Source organism: Eurytemora carolleeae, unplaced genomic scaffold, assembly GCF_000591075.1.
Source record: "Eurytemora carolleeae unplaced genomic scaffold, Eaff_2.0 scaffold605, whole genome shotgun sequence".
In the NCBI taxonomy this organism is placed as follows: Eukaryota; Metazoa; Arthropoda; class Copepoda; order Calanoida; family Temoridae; genus Eurytemora; species Eurytemora carolleeae.
In genome coordinates, this window is record NW_019396533.1 from 110,526 (window position 1) to 124,969 (window position 14,444).

The 14,444-nt window shown below is 32.4% G+C and overlaps 1 protein-coding gene across 1 annotated transcript; it reads left to right on the plus strand.

The window, feature by feature from the left end:
- The first annotated feature begins 10,682 nt into the window (after positions 1-10,682).
- Positions 10,683-13,859, plus strand: LOC111704980 (probable glutamate receptor). Its single transcript, XM_023477391.1, has 2 exons — positions 10,683-11,086; positions 11,776-13,859. Exons 1-2 carry the CDS (start codon positions 10,786-10,788, stop codon positions 13,857-13,859), a joined length of 2,385 nt encoding a protein of 794 aa, XP_023333159.1. The 5' UTR covers positions 10,683-10,785.
- The last annotated feature ends 585 nt before the right edge of the window (positions 13,860-14,444 follow it).

A 14,444-nucleotide genomic window follows, 5' to 3' on the forward strand; every position in this document is an offset into this window, starting at 1 on the left:
TTATATCGAAGTTGCAATTATCATAACTGTATTGCAATTACGAAGACATTACAATAATTATAAGTGTACTTTAATTATAGCGAAGTTGCAATTATGATGATTGTATTCCGATTACGCAGTAGTTGCATTATAAGTGAATTGCAGTTACGCAGAAATTGCAATTATTGTATTGTAATTATAGTGAAGTTGCAATTATGATAAGTGTATCTTAATTATAAAGAATTTGCAATTGTAATGCTATTATTACAATGATAAGTAGTGCTTGATTGGACATTATATGAATTAAATGCAAAAATTCTGAAATTTAATTTTCCAAGTTTTGAGAACTATAAAGTTTTATTGTTTTATTTGAGGGTGGTGACATGTAAATTCCTTTATAGATTTAAACCACAACAAGTTTCATTTTTAACAAAAAATATTATTCTTAAAGAAACCGAGGAACAAATGTTAAACTCGATAATTATCATTTGCACAGTTTGAGTGACTTTAACGCAGCGGTTTTTTAAAATTTGATTTCAATTTTTAAATTTGATCAGTTTTAAATGTTATCTTTTGTGCATTTTTCTTCGTACATTATATTATTATTGGGAACCCAGCTGTGCCTGGAAATTTTCTCCAGAAAAGTCAACCCAATCAACCCAATCAACCCAATAAACCCAATCAACCCAATCAACCCAATCAACCCAATCAATCCAATCAACTTAGAATCTTAAAAGCAAGTTGTAATCTCTGTTTGTCTGTTTGTTAGTCCAATCATAACTTAGAAACCACTGGACCAATTTGCCTCAAATTTTGATTGGGGAACTCGGGAGATCCCCGGAAAAGCTCTTAGTTCGGTTTTGAGATTCTAAGTTGAGTGGGTCGACTTAAATAGCGAAAATTTAGTTTCCCGGTAAAACCGTTGAAGTGCGGGTAAACGAGTTACCAAATTAGTATATAAAGATGTAGATATAACAGTAAAAAATTCGAAGATTTTCATGATTTTTTCTGGGAATTTTCGAAACATCTTAATTTCTTTGAGTGACGTTTTTTAAAACTGAGTTGACCGGTAATAAACCTTATAACTTTTTTTGACGTTAATTTTATCAAAACAACCAATCAGACAACGCAAATAATTACATAAATTATTGATTTTTTTATTGTTAGTTTCAAATCAAACCAATCAAGTGTGTAGCATTTGTTAAACTTGAGGTTATCTTTTTTATATCAAAACGAAACTTAAAATAAAATAGAACATAAAGACGACTTATAAGTTATAATCAGTGTGTTTGAAATTCCACCTTATTATTTTTTTTTGTGTATTTATGAAGAAAAAATAAATAAATTTAAAATATATTTTAGTGAGAAGTGATAAAAGATGGATTACAATCAGTATGGAGCATATCAGTATCAGTATCCCTACTCCTCCTACTCAACTCAACCATCACACTTCAATCTCAAGGTAGGAGCAGGAGTAGGTCTATGAAATACAGGGTGTCCCGCTAAACATGACAGTTGAAAAACGGCTGAAAGGGACCGATTCACAACGGTACCCTTAGAAGCTTTGTCTGATCAAGTATGAATTAGATATCAATGGTTTTGTTTCTTCAACCCGTTTATTTTCATTTGCGGTTTCTCGGCAAAAGGGACTTGCGCATTTCTTGCTTATAGAAGCCAAGGCGAAACTTAAGGATAATTTTTTTTCAAGTTAGAAAAACGATAGTATCTTCCACATTTTTGATCCGATTAAGGTTTCAAGGGTACTGTTGTAAATAGAGCATTGCCATCTTTACATGGAGGGTCACTTGAAATTATGAAAACAGTCCCTTTAAAATATCAAATAAAATAAATAAAGTTGTCTTTCAATTTTCATGTTTTGTGGGAAACCCTGTATAAATAAAGTAGGAATAGGAAATTTGTAAGAAGAGTGTAGAAGTAGGACAATATATATTTCGTTAAATTCAGAAGTTATGTTTGGGGAAAAATCAATTTTAAGACTAGTTTTGTATTTGTATGCAAAACTAATAAAACAATCACAACAATTTTAAAAGAGAAATAATATTTTAGCCGATGTTACCATTGGGTGGGGTGTAATGTTTTGCTAAAATTACTTGTAATTCAAACTTAGCGTTGTGCATATTTGCTGAGATTGGGTCAAAAACTATAAAATCAATGTGATAGTTCTCCAACTCCAAATAGAACCCGGAGTAATGTGTCAACAATCCATCCTGCCAGTAATCTAATATTCCTGGAGAACTATTGATAATTATCTAAATCGTTTATATCAGGTGTACAAGAATAAACACAAAAAGATGGTTTCATAAAGTTTTTTTTTGTTCAAATGATATCCGTGATGGTTATGAGTCTCGTATAAAGATGATTTAATGAAATAAAAAAGTTAGAAATGACGTAAAAAAATTGCCCAAAGTATTGATTCTATTCTCTCCGGAGTAGAAATGAATTAAAATTAAACCCTAAATCCTGTATTTGTTCTAATTTCCAGAATATTGAGGTTTGATAAATTCTAACTAATCTTGAAACTCTGAGAAACTTAGAACGGAATAATTAAATCCTGGAGTTAGTTCTTCAGATATTTGAATATTGGTCGGAGAGACTCCAAGCTAAGACGGAGTATCGGAGAAACTTGTGCCGCCCAATCTCCGAACTTGATCTAAACTTCAAGAGTTCAAACTTTGGATTGGTTCCTTGCCTTGCTTCCATCCGCAACTTGAACAGTGTGCCTACACAAACTATTCAATCTCAGAATTCATTATTCATTCATATTTGCAAAAATTGAAATTATAAGTTTGAAAATCTTTTCCCACTCATAACTGTATTTCTAAAATATATATGTATAAACATTTCATTAAAAAATATATTTTGATTGTTAAATATTCACTTTTTTAAATCTATAATTTTTTTTATCAATCTTCCCTTCTCTTTTATCCTCCATTCATACTCTTTCTTTATCCTTCATTCATAATCCTTCTTTATCCTTATTTCCTATTCCTTCTTTATCCTTATTTCCTATTCCTTCTTTATCTTCCTTTCCTTTTCTTTCTTTATCCTCCTTTCCAAATCCTTCCTAATTATTTTTTCTATTCTTCTTTATCCTTCATTTATGCTCCTACTTTATAATTCTTTCCTATTCCTGCCTTATCTTTCTTCCTATTCCTATTTTAATCTTCTTTCCTATTTCCTCTTTATCCTTTTTATCCTTTTTTCCTATTCTTACTTTATCCTTCTTTCTATTCCTTCTTATCCTCCGTTCCTATTTCTTCTCTATCATTCTTTATCCTTCTTTCCTATTCCTTCTTTATCAACCTTTATCTTTCTTCTCTATTCTTTCTTTATCATTCTTTCCTATTCCTTCTTTATCAACCTTTATTCTTCCTTGCTATTCTTTCTTTATCCACCTTCATCCTTCTTTCCTAATCCTTCTTTATCCACCTTTATCCTTCTTTCATATTCTTTCTTTATCCACCATCCTTTATCCTTCTTTCCTAATCCTTCTTTATCAACCTTTATCCTCCTTTCCTATTCCATCTTTATCCTTCTTTCCTATTCTTTCTTGATCTACCTTTATCCTTCTTTCCTATTCTTTCTTGATCTACCTTTATCCTTCTTTCCTATTCTTTCTTTATCATTCTTTTCTATTTCTTCTTTTGTCTTACCTTCATCAGACTTTGTAGTCTTCTTTTTTATTACTTCTTCTTTCTAGGTTTTGACTTTATCTCTGTTTACATTGTATAACAGTCTAGCTCTTCTATATGATTACTAACATTGTAACCTTCTAATCAACTTTACTCTGTATACATTGTATAACAGTCTAGCACTTCTATATGTTACTAACATTGTAACCTTCTAATCTACTTTACTCTGTATACATTGTATAACAGTCTAGCTCTTCAACTCTTATGTTTACAATGTATTGTATAGAATATAGATGGTTTTACAGGATTATATAACTTTACCAAACTTAAAGGAAAATAATTCCCCGGAGGGGGGATTTACTTAAAACCTGAAGAAATAAGAGTTAAGACTTTATCATTATTTTTAGCTTTTTTTGCAATCTTTGCAAAGAAATTGAGTCTTTGTCATAAGCACAAATTTTCTAATTCAAATATCTTTGCAACCTGCAAAGATTATTTAATCTAACAGAATTCATGGTTTGAAAAATCTAAGGTATAGGACTTATGGGTTACATATATAGGGATAAGAAAATTAGAGTTCGTGGCAAAGACTCATTCCTTCCTCCGAAAATGATTTTACAAACGAAACTGATAAATTTCCTCTTTTTCCTGAATCTTTGCAGCCTGATGGTATTTACCTTTGATATTTCAATGTTTGACAACTTAATATGTCTACAATAACTCATATCAGGTCGAAATGATGAAAATTGGAAAATAAAAAAGTATCACAAAAAAACAACAATTTTTTCAAAAATGTGAAAAAGTTCGCTTTGCATTGTTTTAACGCAAGTTAGGACTATTTAAAACTATGTCAGGACGATGTAAACTATGTCAGGACAATGTAAACTATGTCAGGACAATGTAAACTATGTCAGGACAATGTAAACTATGTCAGAACCATGTAATCTATGTCAGAACCATGTAAACCATGTCAGGACTATCTATACTATGTTAAGACCATGTAAACTATGTCAGAACAATGTAAATTATGTAAGCGCAGTGTAAACTATGTTAGGACCATGTAAGACGATGCTAGGAATGACTGGATGTAAAAATATTTTAGGATTCTTTAAAACTATATGTTATGACCATTAAAACTATGTTAGGACCATTTAAACGACGTTGGAACCATCTAAACTATGTTAGGATCATTTAAACTATATTAGAACCATTTAAACTATGTTAGGATCATGTAAACTATGTTAGGATCATTTAAACTATGTTGGAACCATTTAAACTATGTTGGAACCATTCAAACTATGTTGGAACCATTTAAACTATGTTATGACCATATCAATTATGTTATGACCATATAAAACTATATTATGACCATATAAAACTATGTTAGGAGCATTAAAGGTCTAGTGCAGTAATTTAAAGGGGTTAAAACTATATTAGAATCGTTGAAATCTATGCTAAAAAAGCGTTGCTTATCGTATATTGGGTAAGCAAAAATTTAAGTAAGCCCAAAAGAAATTAAAAGTTTTATTTGAAAATATTTAATGTATCGTAAAGCCGATTGCTATCGAAATAAAAAACGATTTAAAGTAAATAAACTCGATGTTAAGCTATGCTAATATGATGTTAAGTTATGTTAACATAACGTTAGCCAGTGCCAGGACAAATATTAAGATTTGAGGGTTATGCTAAGCTATGCTAAACTATGCTAATATGATGTTAAGTTACGTTAAAACATTGTTAGACTATAGAAAGGACTGATACGAATATTTGAGGTTTATGTTAAGCTATGCTAATATGATGTTCTGTTATGTTAACACAGCGCGTTAGGCTGTGCTAATTTGATGTTAAGTTATGTTAACACAATGTTAGACTATGCCAGGACGGATAAGAATATTTGAGGGTTATGTTAAGGTTTACGGTATGAATGATTTATATTCCCGATGTACCACTAAAACCTCTTTTACGAGAAAAATTTCAACAGAATTTATTCTTGAAAAATAATAATTGTTAAATGCATTTATATTTTAAACCTTGCCTCATCCCAAATAATACCTCCTGATTTCGTAGATAAAAATTCTTGGCTACGTAATTATATCTTCTTTAGTCTTTGTCAGTTAGTGTGTTTTTCAACTTTAATATTTGATGAATATTTGTATATATTTAGATATATATATATATATATATCTAAACTATGCAATGCAGTTTATCATGCAATATCAACTGCATGAATCTAAGCCTGTTGCCTGCATTTTTTTTAAGCTCAGTACAACGACTTATACAATTTATATTTTACATTTATCATAATCTATGAAATTGTCTTAAAAAAAACATAAAAAAAATGTAAGAGGATTCATCAGTTTTTAGTGTCTATTTTGATTTAGGGGTTTTGGTTGTAAATCATGAAAAAATAGATGCTGGTTGTCAAACTAAATTAAATTGTTGAGTGAGATTGAAGACTTATAAATAAAGCATTAAAACTCGGCCAAAATAATAATAATTTACATTTTGTAATCCACCCCCTTGTAAATGATATTTATGATTACTAGACTTCAAGAAAGCTCTCGCCCTTCTTTCTAATAGGAAACAGTTCAGCCGTTTCATCGCTTTTTATAATTACAAATAGATTTATATATATATATATACTAGAACTTCAAGGCACTCCGTCCTTCTTTCTAGGCTTTTAGGTCGCTTTGCGCCCATCTTCTATTTAAATTGTGAACAAAAAATGTAAAATTAGCATATGAAAAGGGGGGCTTGGGGTTCATACGAGAGAGAATGTAAATTTATTTCAAAATATCTAAGTTTAGTCCACTATACAGTACAACCTTTAATACACAGTTGAAAATAATATAAAATAGATTTTTTGGGTTTCTTTCCACATTTTAGACTAAGTAACTTTTTAGATTTATTTTTGATTACTTTCTTTGTATTGACATATCTTTGTGAAGTTTTTATTAAGAGAAATCATTTTTACATAAGTTACTCATATATAATTATATATTTAGTTTAGAAGTATATCGTCGTTTTGCAATAATTATTTTCCAAGAATGTTTCCCAAATCATTTTCTGTTCCTAATAAGGGATCGTATACAATAATAGATGCAAAAAGAAAGATTTGAATTATGAAAAAAGGCACATTTATAATGTGAGGAACAATTTTCTTGGTTTGTCAATGGTGGTCATAATAAATTCTTCTGACAGAAACATCGGAAATGGCTGGAACTATTACAGCTCGATTTATCAAAAAAAAATAATTTGTCATTAGTTTTTAGTTTGCGCAAAGAAAAAACGAAAACTCTTGCCACAAACTCTAATTTTCTAATCCCTGTCATTACTCCCTGTAAATCTTTTCAATATCTTTTCAACCTAATCCTTTGATATTTCAAAGTTAGACTATTTGATCTAACTGTGGCCGAATTTAAAGAATTTGAGCGGCGGTTTAAATTTAAGCCGCGGGTTAAATATGGTTGGTTCCACTTAAAATTGTATCAAATGCTTCAAGATTTAAGCCGGCGCTAAATTTAAACCGGGTTTTGGCGGATTTTGGCGGATTTAAACCGCGGCTCAAATTCTTTAAATTCCATCTCAGAATGCATAGTTTGAAATATCTAAGGTCTACGACATTTGGTTGAGAAGATTCAAAAATTAGAAAATAAGATTTTGTTGCAATCAAATGTAAATTCAAATTTACATATTCAAGCATCAATTATTATGGCTTTAAGTGGTGATACAGTCAAACCAAATCAAAAACTTTGTAAAAAAATGTCTGCGAATCTGTATTTAGTTCCTTTCTTGATCAATGTTGACATTATTCATCCCTGATCTTGATCCTGCTCATGTCAGATCTAATGATTGATCTGAGCAGGAGGGATCAGATAATCTTGTCAACGGTTCTCCAGGTCCACCTTTCAATACGCTCCGTGTAAATATTGATAATGAGAAGGAGGAAAGAAAAGAAAGAATAAAAACGGAGAAATTTTTAATGACAAAAATGAAAAGAACCGGCAAAAAAATTCTTCATTTTAAAAAAAAATTTGTTGTCATCAAATGTTAAGGCATCTCTCTGCTAAACCTAAACCCCTGAACCTGAATATTTTAAGTTTAGATCAAAAGATCTTTTTCTCTCTTTCCGTCCGACAGTTGTTTTCTATGCTTCAAATCGAAATCATCTATTTTATAGATTTAAACAAGTGAACTTAAAAGTTTCAATATTTTTTTTGCTCCAAGTTTTTTCCGGACCAAAAAATTCGTAATTTTCTATTTTTTTATTATTCAGACTTGTTGTCCGTCTGTGCATACTTTTTGTCCGTCTGTTTATACATACTTTTGAAAGACTTTTATTGTATAAAAGTCAAATGAATGTGGATTGGTTTATCATAAATATATAATACACTAATCCTAATATATATAACACTGCATTATAATACATTACTAATATGTATTGTATAGTCAGCTCTGATACTCTTAGTTACTCTTTCGTACTCTAAGATGTTATCTGATACTCTTTGGTAGTCTGTGATGCTTTCTGATATTCTTTTAAACTCTCTGATACTCTCTGATACTATCTCATACGCTCTGTCACTTTCTGATACTCTCTGATATTGATACTCATTACTCTTTGATACTCTCTGATTCTCTCTGATTCTCTCTGATGCTCTCTGATGCTCTCTGATACTCTTTGATACTCTCTAATTCTCTTTGATACTCTCTGATACTCTCTGAAACTCTTTGATACTCTCTGATACTCTCTGAAACACTCTGATACTCTCTGAAATTCTTTGATACTCTCTGATACTCTTCTATATTCTCTGATACTCTCTGAAACACTCTGATACTCTTTGACACTCTCTGATACTCTCTGATACTCTCTGTTACTCTCAGATAGTTTCTGTTCAATAATCTAATCAAACATCTGCCGATGGATTCTTTTACAAATGTCGTCTTTTTTATAATCTTTATTTTTAGATTTTGGGTCATGTTGATTAAACAAAAGATAAATCAATTATAAGTAAAATCAAATGAAGATTACCGAAAAATTTCTTGTTACTTTAAAAAAAATCTTTAAAAAACATCGATTTTAAAATTAGATTTAATCGTCATTTATAGATATACAGTGAGCCCCAAAAACTGTGGAATAGGAAGCTGAAGAACGACCGTTGGACTAAAATAATGATTTTAAATAGTACATTGATACAGCTGCAATTCCAGACCCATTTCACTTAAAAAATTGTATTCTCATAATTGCTTTATATAAACATCAAATACACATAAGATTGCTTAACTGTCGCCTTCCTATTCCAGAATTCTATAGAGGGCCCCTCTGTACTCTTGACAGCCTAAATTCCACCTTAAATCATTTTCGCTTTCTTCGGAACCAATAAAACATATTTAATAGTTGAAGTGACCATGGATGCATTTTATTTAAGTCTGGAAAAAGTCCAAATATTTTTATTATTGTTTAATCGTTCAAGGAAAAGTAATTAAACCCCACCTTGCCGTAACTCCACAAATAAAAGACTTTATTGTTTTGGGTTTGGAAGGGGTTGAGGGGGGGAGGGCGGCGGGTTATTAGATAGTTTTCCTCCCCCTTCTTACTGTTGCATATAAGTATCCTGGTACAAGGAGGACAAAAAAAAACATAATTTTTTGTAAAAAGTAATTTTTCGTCATTTTTAGCCAAAAATTAATATTGTTATCTGGTATTCTCAAGGAAATTAGATATTTCTGAAAACCTTTTGTATTTCAATCTTAATCTGTAATCTTGTACGCAATACTTCTACATTGCTTAAGTCGGTTTCTTCTGGTCAATAAAAAAGATGTTTTGCTGACCAAAAAGATCCTGATTTAGAAAGAAAAGTAAATCATTTTTTTGTATTTAAAAGCTAGAATTGATTTCTTAAAATTAGGTTTTAAAAAAACTAAATTGCGTAAAGTTTTAAAGGGACTGTGTGTGTATTTTAAGGTGAGCCCCAATTTAATAAGTAAAAAGGACGATTCACAACTGCTACCTTTGAACCTCTTTCTGAGTAACATTATGGAAAATAATATTGACTTGAAAGTTATAAATTTTAAAAACTTCCTTAATTGTTTCTGCAGCATAAATCCGTAAGTCGGTGTTACAGAGAACTTAATATTGAAAACACTCAATTTTTAGTTTTAAAACATGGATATATCGTTTAAATGGTACCATTGTGAATCAAACACGCCAAATATAAAAGAATCTTTGACATTGATGTTTACAGTCCATTTAAAGATGCAAAACAAGAATTCAAGATTTTAGATTAAATGCTGCGTTAAGAAAGACGACTTTTAATCAACGTTCATACATTCTTATATTTTTTTAGTACTCCGTGCATAATCTCTCTTGCAAGAATATTTTATCCTGAGATGAATGGGGTTGGCTGGGTATGGAGTGCAGGGAGAAAAATTTCAGGATTTTTTTGGTTTTGCAAATTTCTCTTCTCCTCGACCTGAGCCGGGTTCGTCACATTAAATTAAATATTTGCACATTCGATGCAAAACTGCATAGGTTTTACACACATGCACATTTACACACACACACACACACTGACATGACTCGCTCGTGTTTTGCATTTAAAATATTTCAGAAAATAATGAATTAAAAATGATTTTAAATATATTTTTGATAAAAATACTCTGTTTTTATTTAGCTAAATCTCAGGGTTAGTCTCATCTTTGTTTAAATTCTTTTTCTTTGTATTAAAGGGATTGTAGATGTTATTTCAAGTGACACTCATATCTACAACACTACCCTTGAAACCATTTTCTGATTAAAAATTAATGATATATTTAGGACTACTATTAAAATTGGTTAATTTTAATTGTGACTAATCTATAAAAGTGACTTGCGGATATAGTCATAAAGAAAACATTTGGAAATTGTTAGAATTAAGCACTTTTCAAGCTAAAAAAGTATACATCTTCCACAATATAATTAGTCAGATAAAGGTTTAAAGGATATCGATATGAATTTGGCATTTTTGAAATTACAACGACAATTCCTGTTTAGAATAGAGAAAAAATATCATTTTCTTTTCCATATATGTCTGCAGTATCATAAACTAAAAGCATAAACATTTATCTAAATAATGTTAAATGTAAAAATCTAAAATTTTTAAAATGTTGATGATTGATGAGACAACGATCAGAAGCTGGAGAACGTCTTGAACTAGGACGGAGAGAAGATGAAACCAGGAATATCTTCAAGGTTGGGCTTCTCATCCCAGAGTTTACTCTGGAGAATGAGATTGATCAGACCCTGCTCCGGTTCCAAACTAACCAGAACTGGGTTCAGCTTGAGATCATCAAGGTTCGGGTTACTCCAGGGGATAGTTTAAGGAACCTGGAAGCTGTGTGTCAGCTTATCTCTGCTGGAGTCTCAGGAATTCTTGTTTTTCGTCCCGGTTCTGCTTTTCCCATCCTACAATCCATAGGTGAAAAAGCGTTATTCTTTAATTTTAGATTTAGAGAAATTTTTAAGATTTCACAAATCCTGAAAGGGACTATATAAGCGTAATTTAGAGTGACCCTCCATGCAATAAGGAGAATGTCCGATTTACAACGGTACCTATTAAACCTTTGAATAATGAGAATAGAAAACTGAGTGAGTTTATCTCTAAAATAATGTTCAAATTGCCGTAAAACTTGTTTTTACTCTAGCGTACTTAGTATTTCTAGAAAAATCTAGAAAATTCTAGAAAATAAATATTAATATTTCTTACATATAAAACATATTTCAAACAATGTTTTCAATAATTACCTAAGTTTCTGTAGATCAGTTATTGGTTTAAAGGGCACTGTTGTAAATCGAACACTCTAGAAAGGGATGTTACGCCGACAGTCCCTTTAAAAGAAGGAGGTAAAGAATTAACCACATCTAAACACACAGTGGTAAATCAGTTTATAAGCTTAAAGTTTACAGAAACATCGAATAGATTCTTTTTTAAATCAAAATTTATCCTACACCCCCTAACATTTTTCTTTGAGGCGAACTAATATAAATGATTTCAAATTTTTTCAATCGTCGTGAAATTCACCAGCTTTTTGTGGTTAAAAGTTCATTGGAAACAAAATGCTGAACATTTACAACTTTTATGAATTTTAAATTATGATTTTTTTTCAGCTGAAGTACTTCGGGTTCCTCTTCTGACGGTACAGTTTAGATATTTCGCACCTGGATCTTTCTCTGTCAACCTTGCTCCAAGTTCTCTCTCCCTTGGTTCGGGGATCTCTAGCCTACTCTCCGGGGACCTGGATACTCTTGTGTTTTACGAGGATTGGTCAGATCTTCTCTCTCTAGAGAACCTATTCCGGGAAACCTCAGGACGGAGATCTACAGAGTTTATCAAACTCTCCGATATGCCCAGCACACCTGACCTAGAGGAGAAAAGAGTAAATATTGTTCTTGCGTCCTGCAACAAAGAGGAAGGATTAGAGTTTCTAGAAACTTTACTCGTCAGAGGTCTCCTTGGAAGGCGAAAACGGATAATTCTTCCTTGTCTCCATTTTAATATTTCCCATCTTAAAAGATTTCACTCTCTGGGAGCAGAGATAGTTCTTCTTTCTCTAGATACAGAGGAGAAGTACAACCTGGAGTATATGATGCTTGTTGACGGATTAGATATTTTATCTAAAAGTTTAGCATCGTTAAACATGGCTGGTCAGCTTACTCATCCTCAACCCAGAACCTGTACAAACTCCACGGGTTGGGAGGACGGATACAAGATCTTGGAGAAAATGAGAGGGACGAGTTTCCTCGGAGAAAGCGGGATGGTTTCTCTGGACGAAACCGGAGTAAGATCCTCATTTTCTTTAAAGGTATCGGAAACACAGTTTGGGAAGATTGTCGCCAACGGAATCTGGACTCCGCAGTCTGGATATCTCAGATCTAAGGAAATTGAGATTTCCGAGTTTTTTAGTCCGAATACGGAAAAGATTGAAGGCCGGCTAGTGGTAGCAACTATTCTAAGCTCTCCCTACACTATGACACCAATGACGAATCAAGGAGAGAAATCTCCAAGCTATGAAGGGTTTGCTATCGACCTTATCAACGAGATATCAAGTATAGTTGGGTTCAACTACACTCTCAACGTAGTATCAGGATACGGATCTGAGAACCCAGACGGATCCTGGAACGGAATGATCGGAGAAATCTTGGAAGGACAGGCAGACCTTGCAATAGCTGATCTGACAATCAACTATCAACGAGAAAAGGTTGTTGATTTCTCCATGCCCTTCCTGGATCTTGGGATTTCCATCCTATTCGTCTCTTCTCCGTCCAAGTCAATAAACATATTTTCCTTCATAACACCTCTCTCCGGAGAAGTTTGGATCCTGACTTTGGTCGGAGGAATCTCCGTCTCTCTTACATTGTTCTTGATTGCTAGAGTTTCTCCGTTAGAAACTGCGGAGCTGGATTCATCTGAAGGGGTGAGCCCTTTTCTATCTCTGAGACATTGTTTCTGGTTTTCTGCTTCCTCCTGGGTCCAGCAGGGGTGTGATTTCCTACCCAGAGCATTCTCAACCCGAACCGTCGCCAGCTTCTGGTGGTTCTTCACCCTCATCATGATCAGCTCCTACACAGCGAACCTTGCAGCTTTCCTTACCATAGAGAGAATGGATTCTCCGATTTCCTCCGTCCAAGATCTGGCCAAATCCGACCTAAAATACGGATCTATTGAGTCGGGTTCAACTCTCTCATTCTTCAGTGAGTCTGATTCTCCGGTCTATAAGAAGATGTGGAGCAAAATGCAGAGTTGGGGAGACAGTTTGGTCAAATCTAACCAGGAGGGGATAGATAAGGTTCTCATGGAGAATGGTGGATATGCATTCTTCATGGAATCCACATCTATAGAATACCAGATAGAGAGAAACTGTAAGCTAACCAAGGTTGGAGGAAACCTGGATTCTAAAAGCTACGGGGTTGCAATGAGAAAGGGTTCCCATCTCCGGTCCAGGATTAGTAGTGCTATCATCAGGTTGAGACAGGACGGAGTACTGGAGAGGTTGAAGGAGAAGTGGTGGAGAGAGGAGAGAGGAGGAGGGTTGTGTTTAGAGGAGGAGTCATCTGGAGGAGTTAGTAAACTAACCTTACATAATCTAGGAGGGATATTTCTAGTTCTTCTTCTAGGACTAGTTCTAGGATCTATAGTTGCACTCCTTGAGGTTATCTGGGTCTTCTGCAAGAAAAGAAATTTATTGATTTGATAATAATCTTAGTTTTTTGTAAACATTCAAATTGTTTTTAAGTTTTTTTTATAAATAAATATTTAATATTTTTCTTTCTTCCAAATATAATTGGTATTGTATACAAAAAATAATTCAAAAAAGTTTGATTAAAATTAAGCTTTGCGTCTAATAAACGTCAAAACGGCTGAACCGATCGGGCCCAATCTTTTTGTGTCTACTCACACGACGCTAGGGAAGGTTTATGGTCATTAAAAGTTGAAACATTTTATCTGGGAAGAATGTCGATATTTTTTTCTGAAAATGCGCGAATTTAAACCGAAAAATCCAGGAAAAATATTTTTTTTGAAAACAGAGAAAAATGGGGACTTGAAGAGCAACAGCTAAAAATAATAATTGTCAAGAAAAAAATAAAAAGGCTCATTTATGTGAATGAATGAATGTTTATAAAAATATAATGTAATCTAAAAATTATTTTAAATAACTAATGGTATTGAAAGACATAATAGTACGTGATACATTTTTATTTATAAAAAGAAACTATGAAATACCAGAAAATAGGCTCAATTATATTACTTTTCTAAATTATTTAGCGATATATGAAGA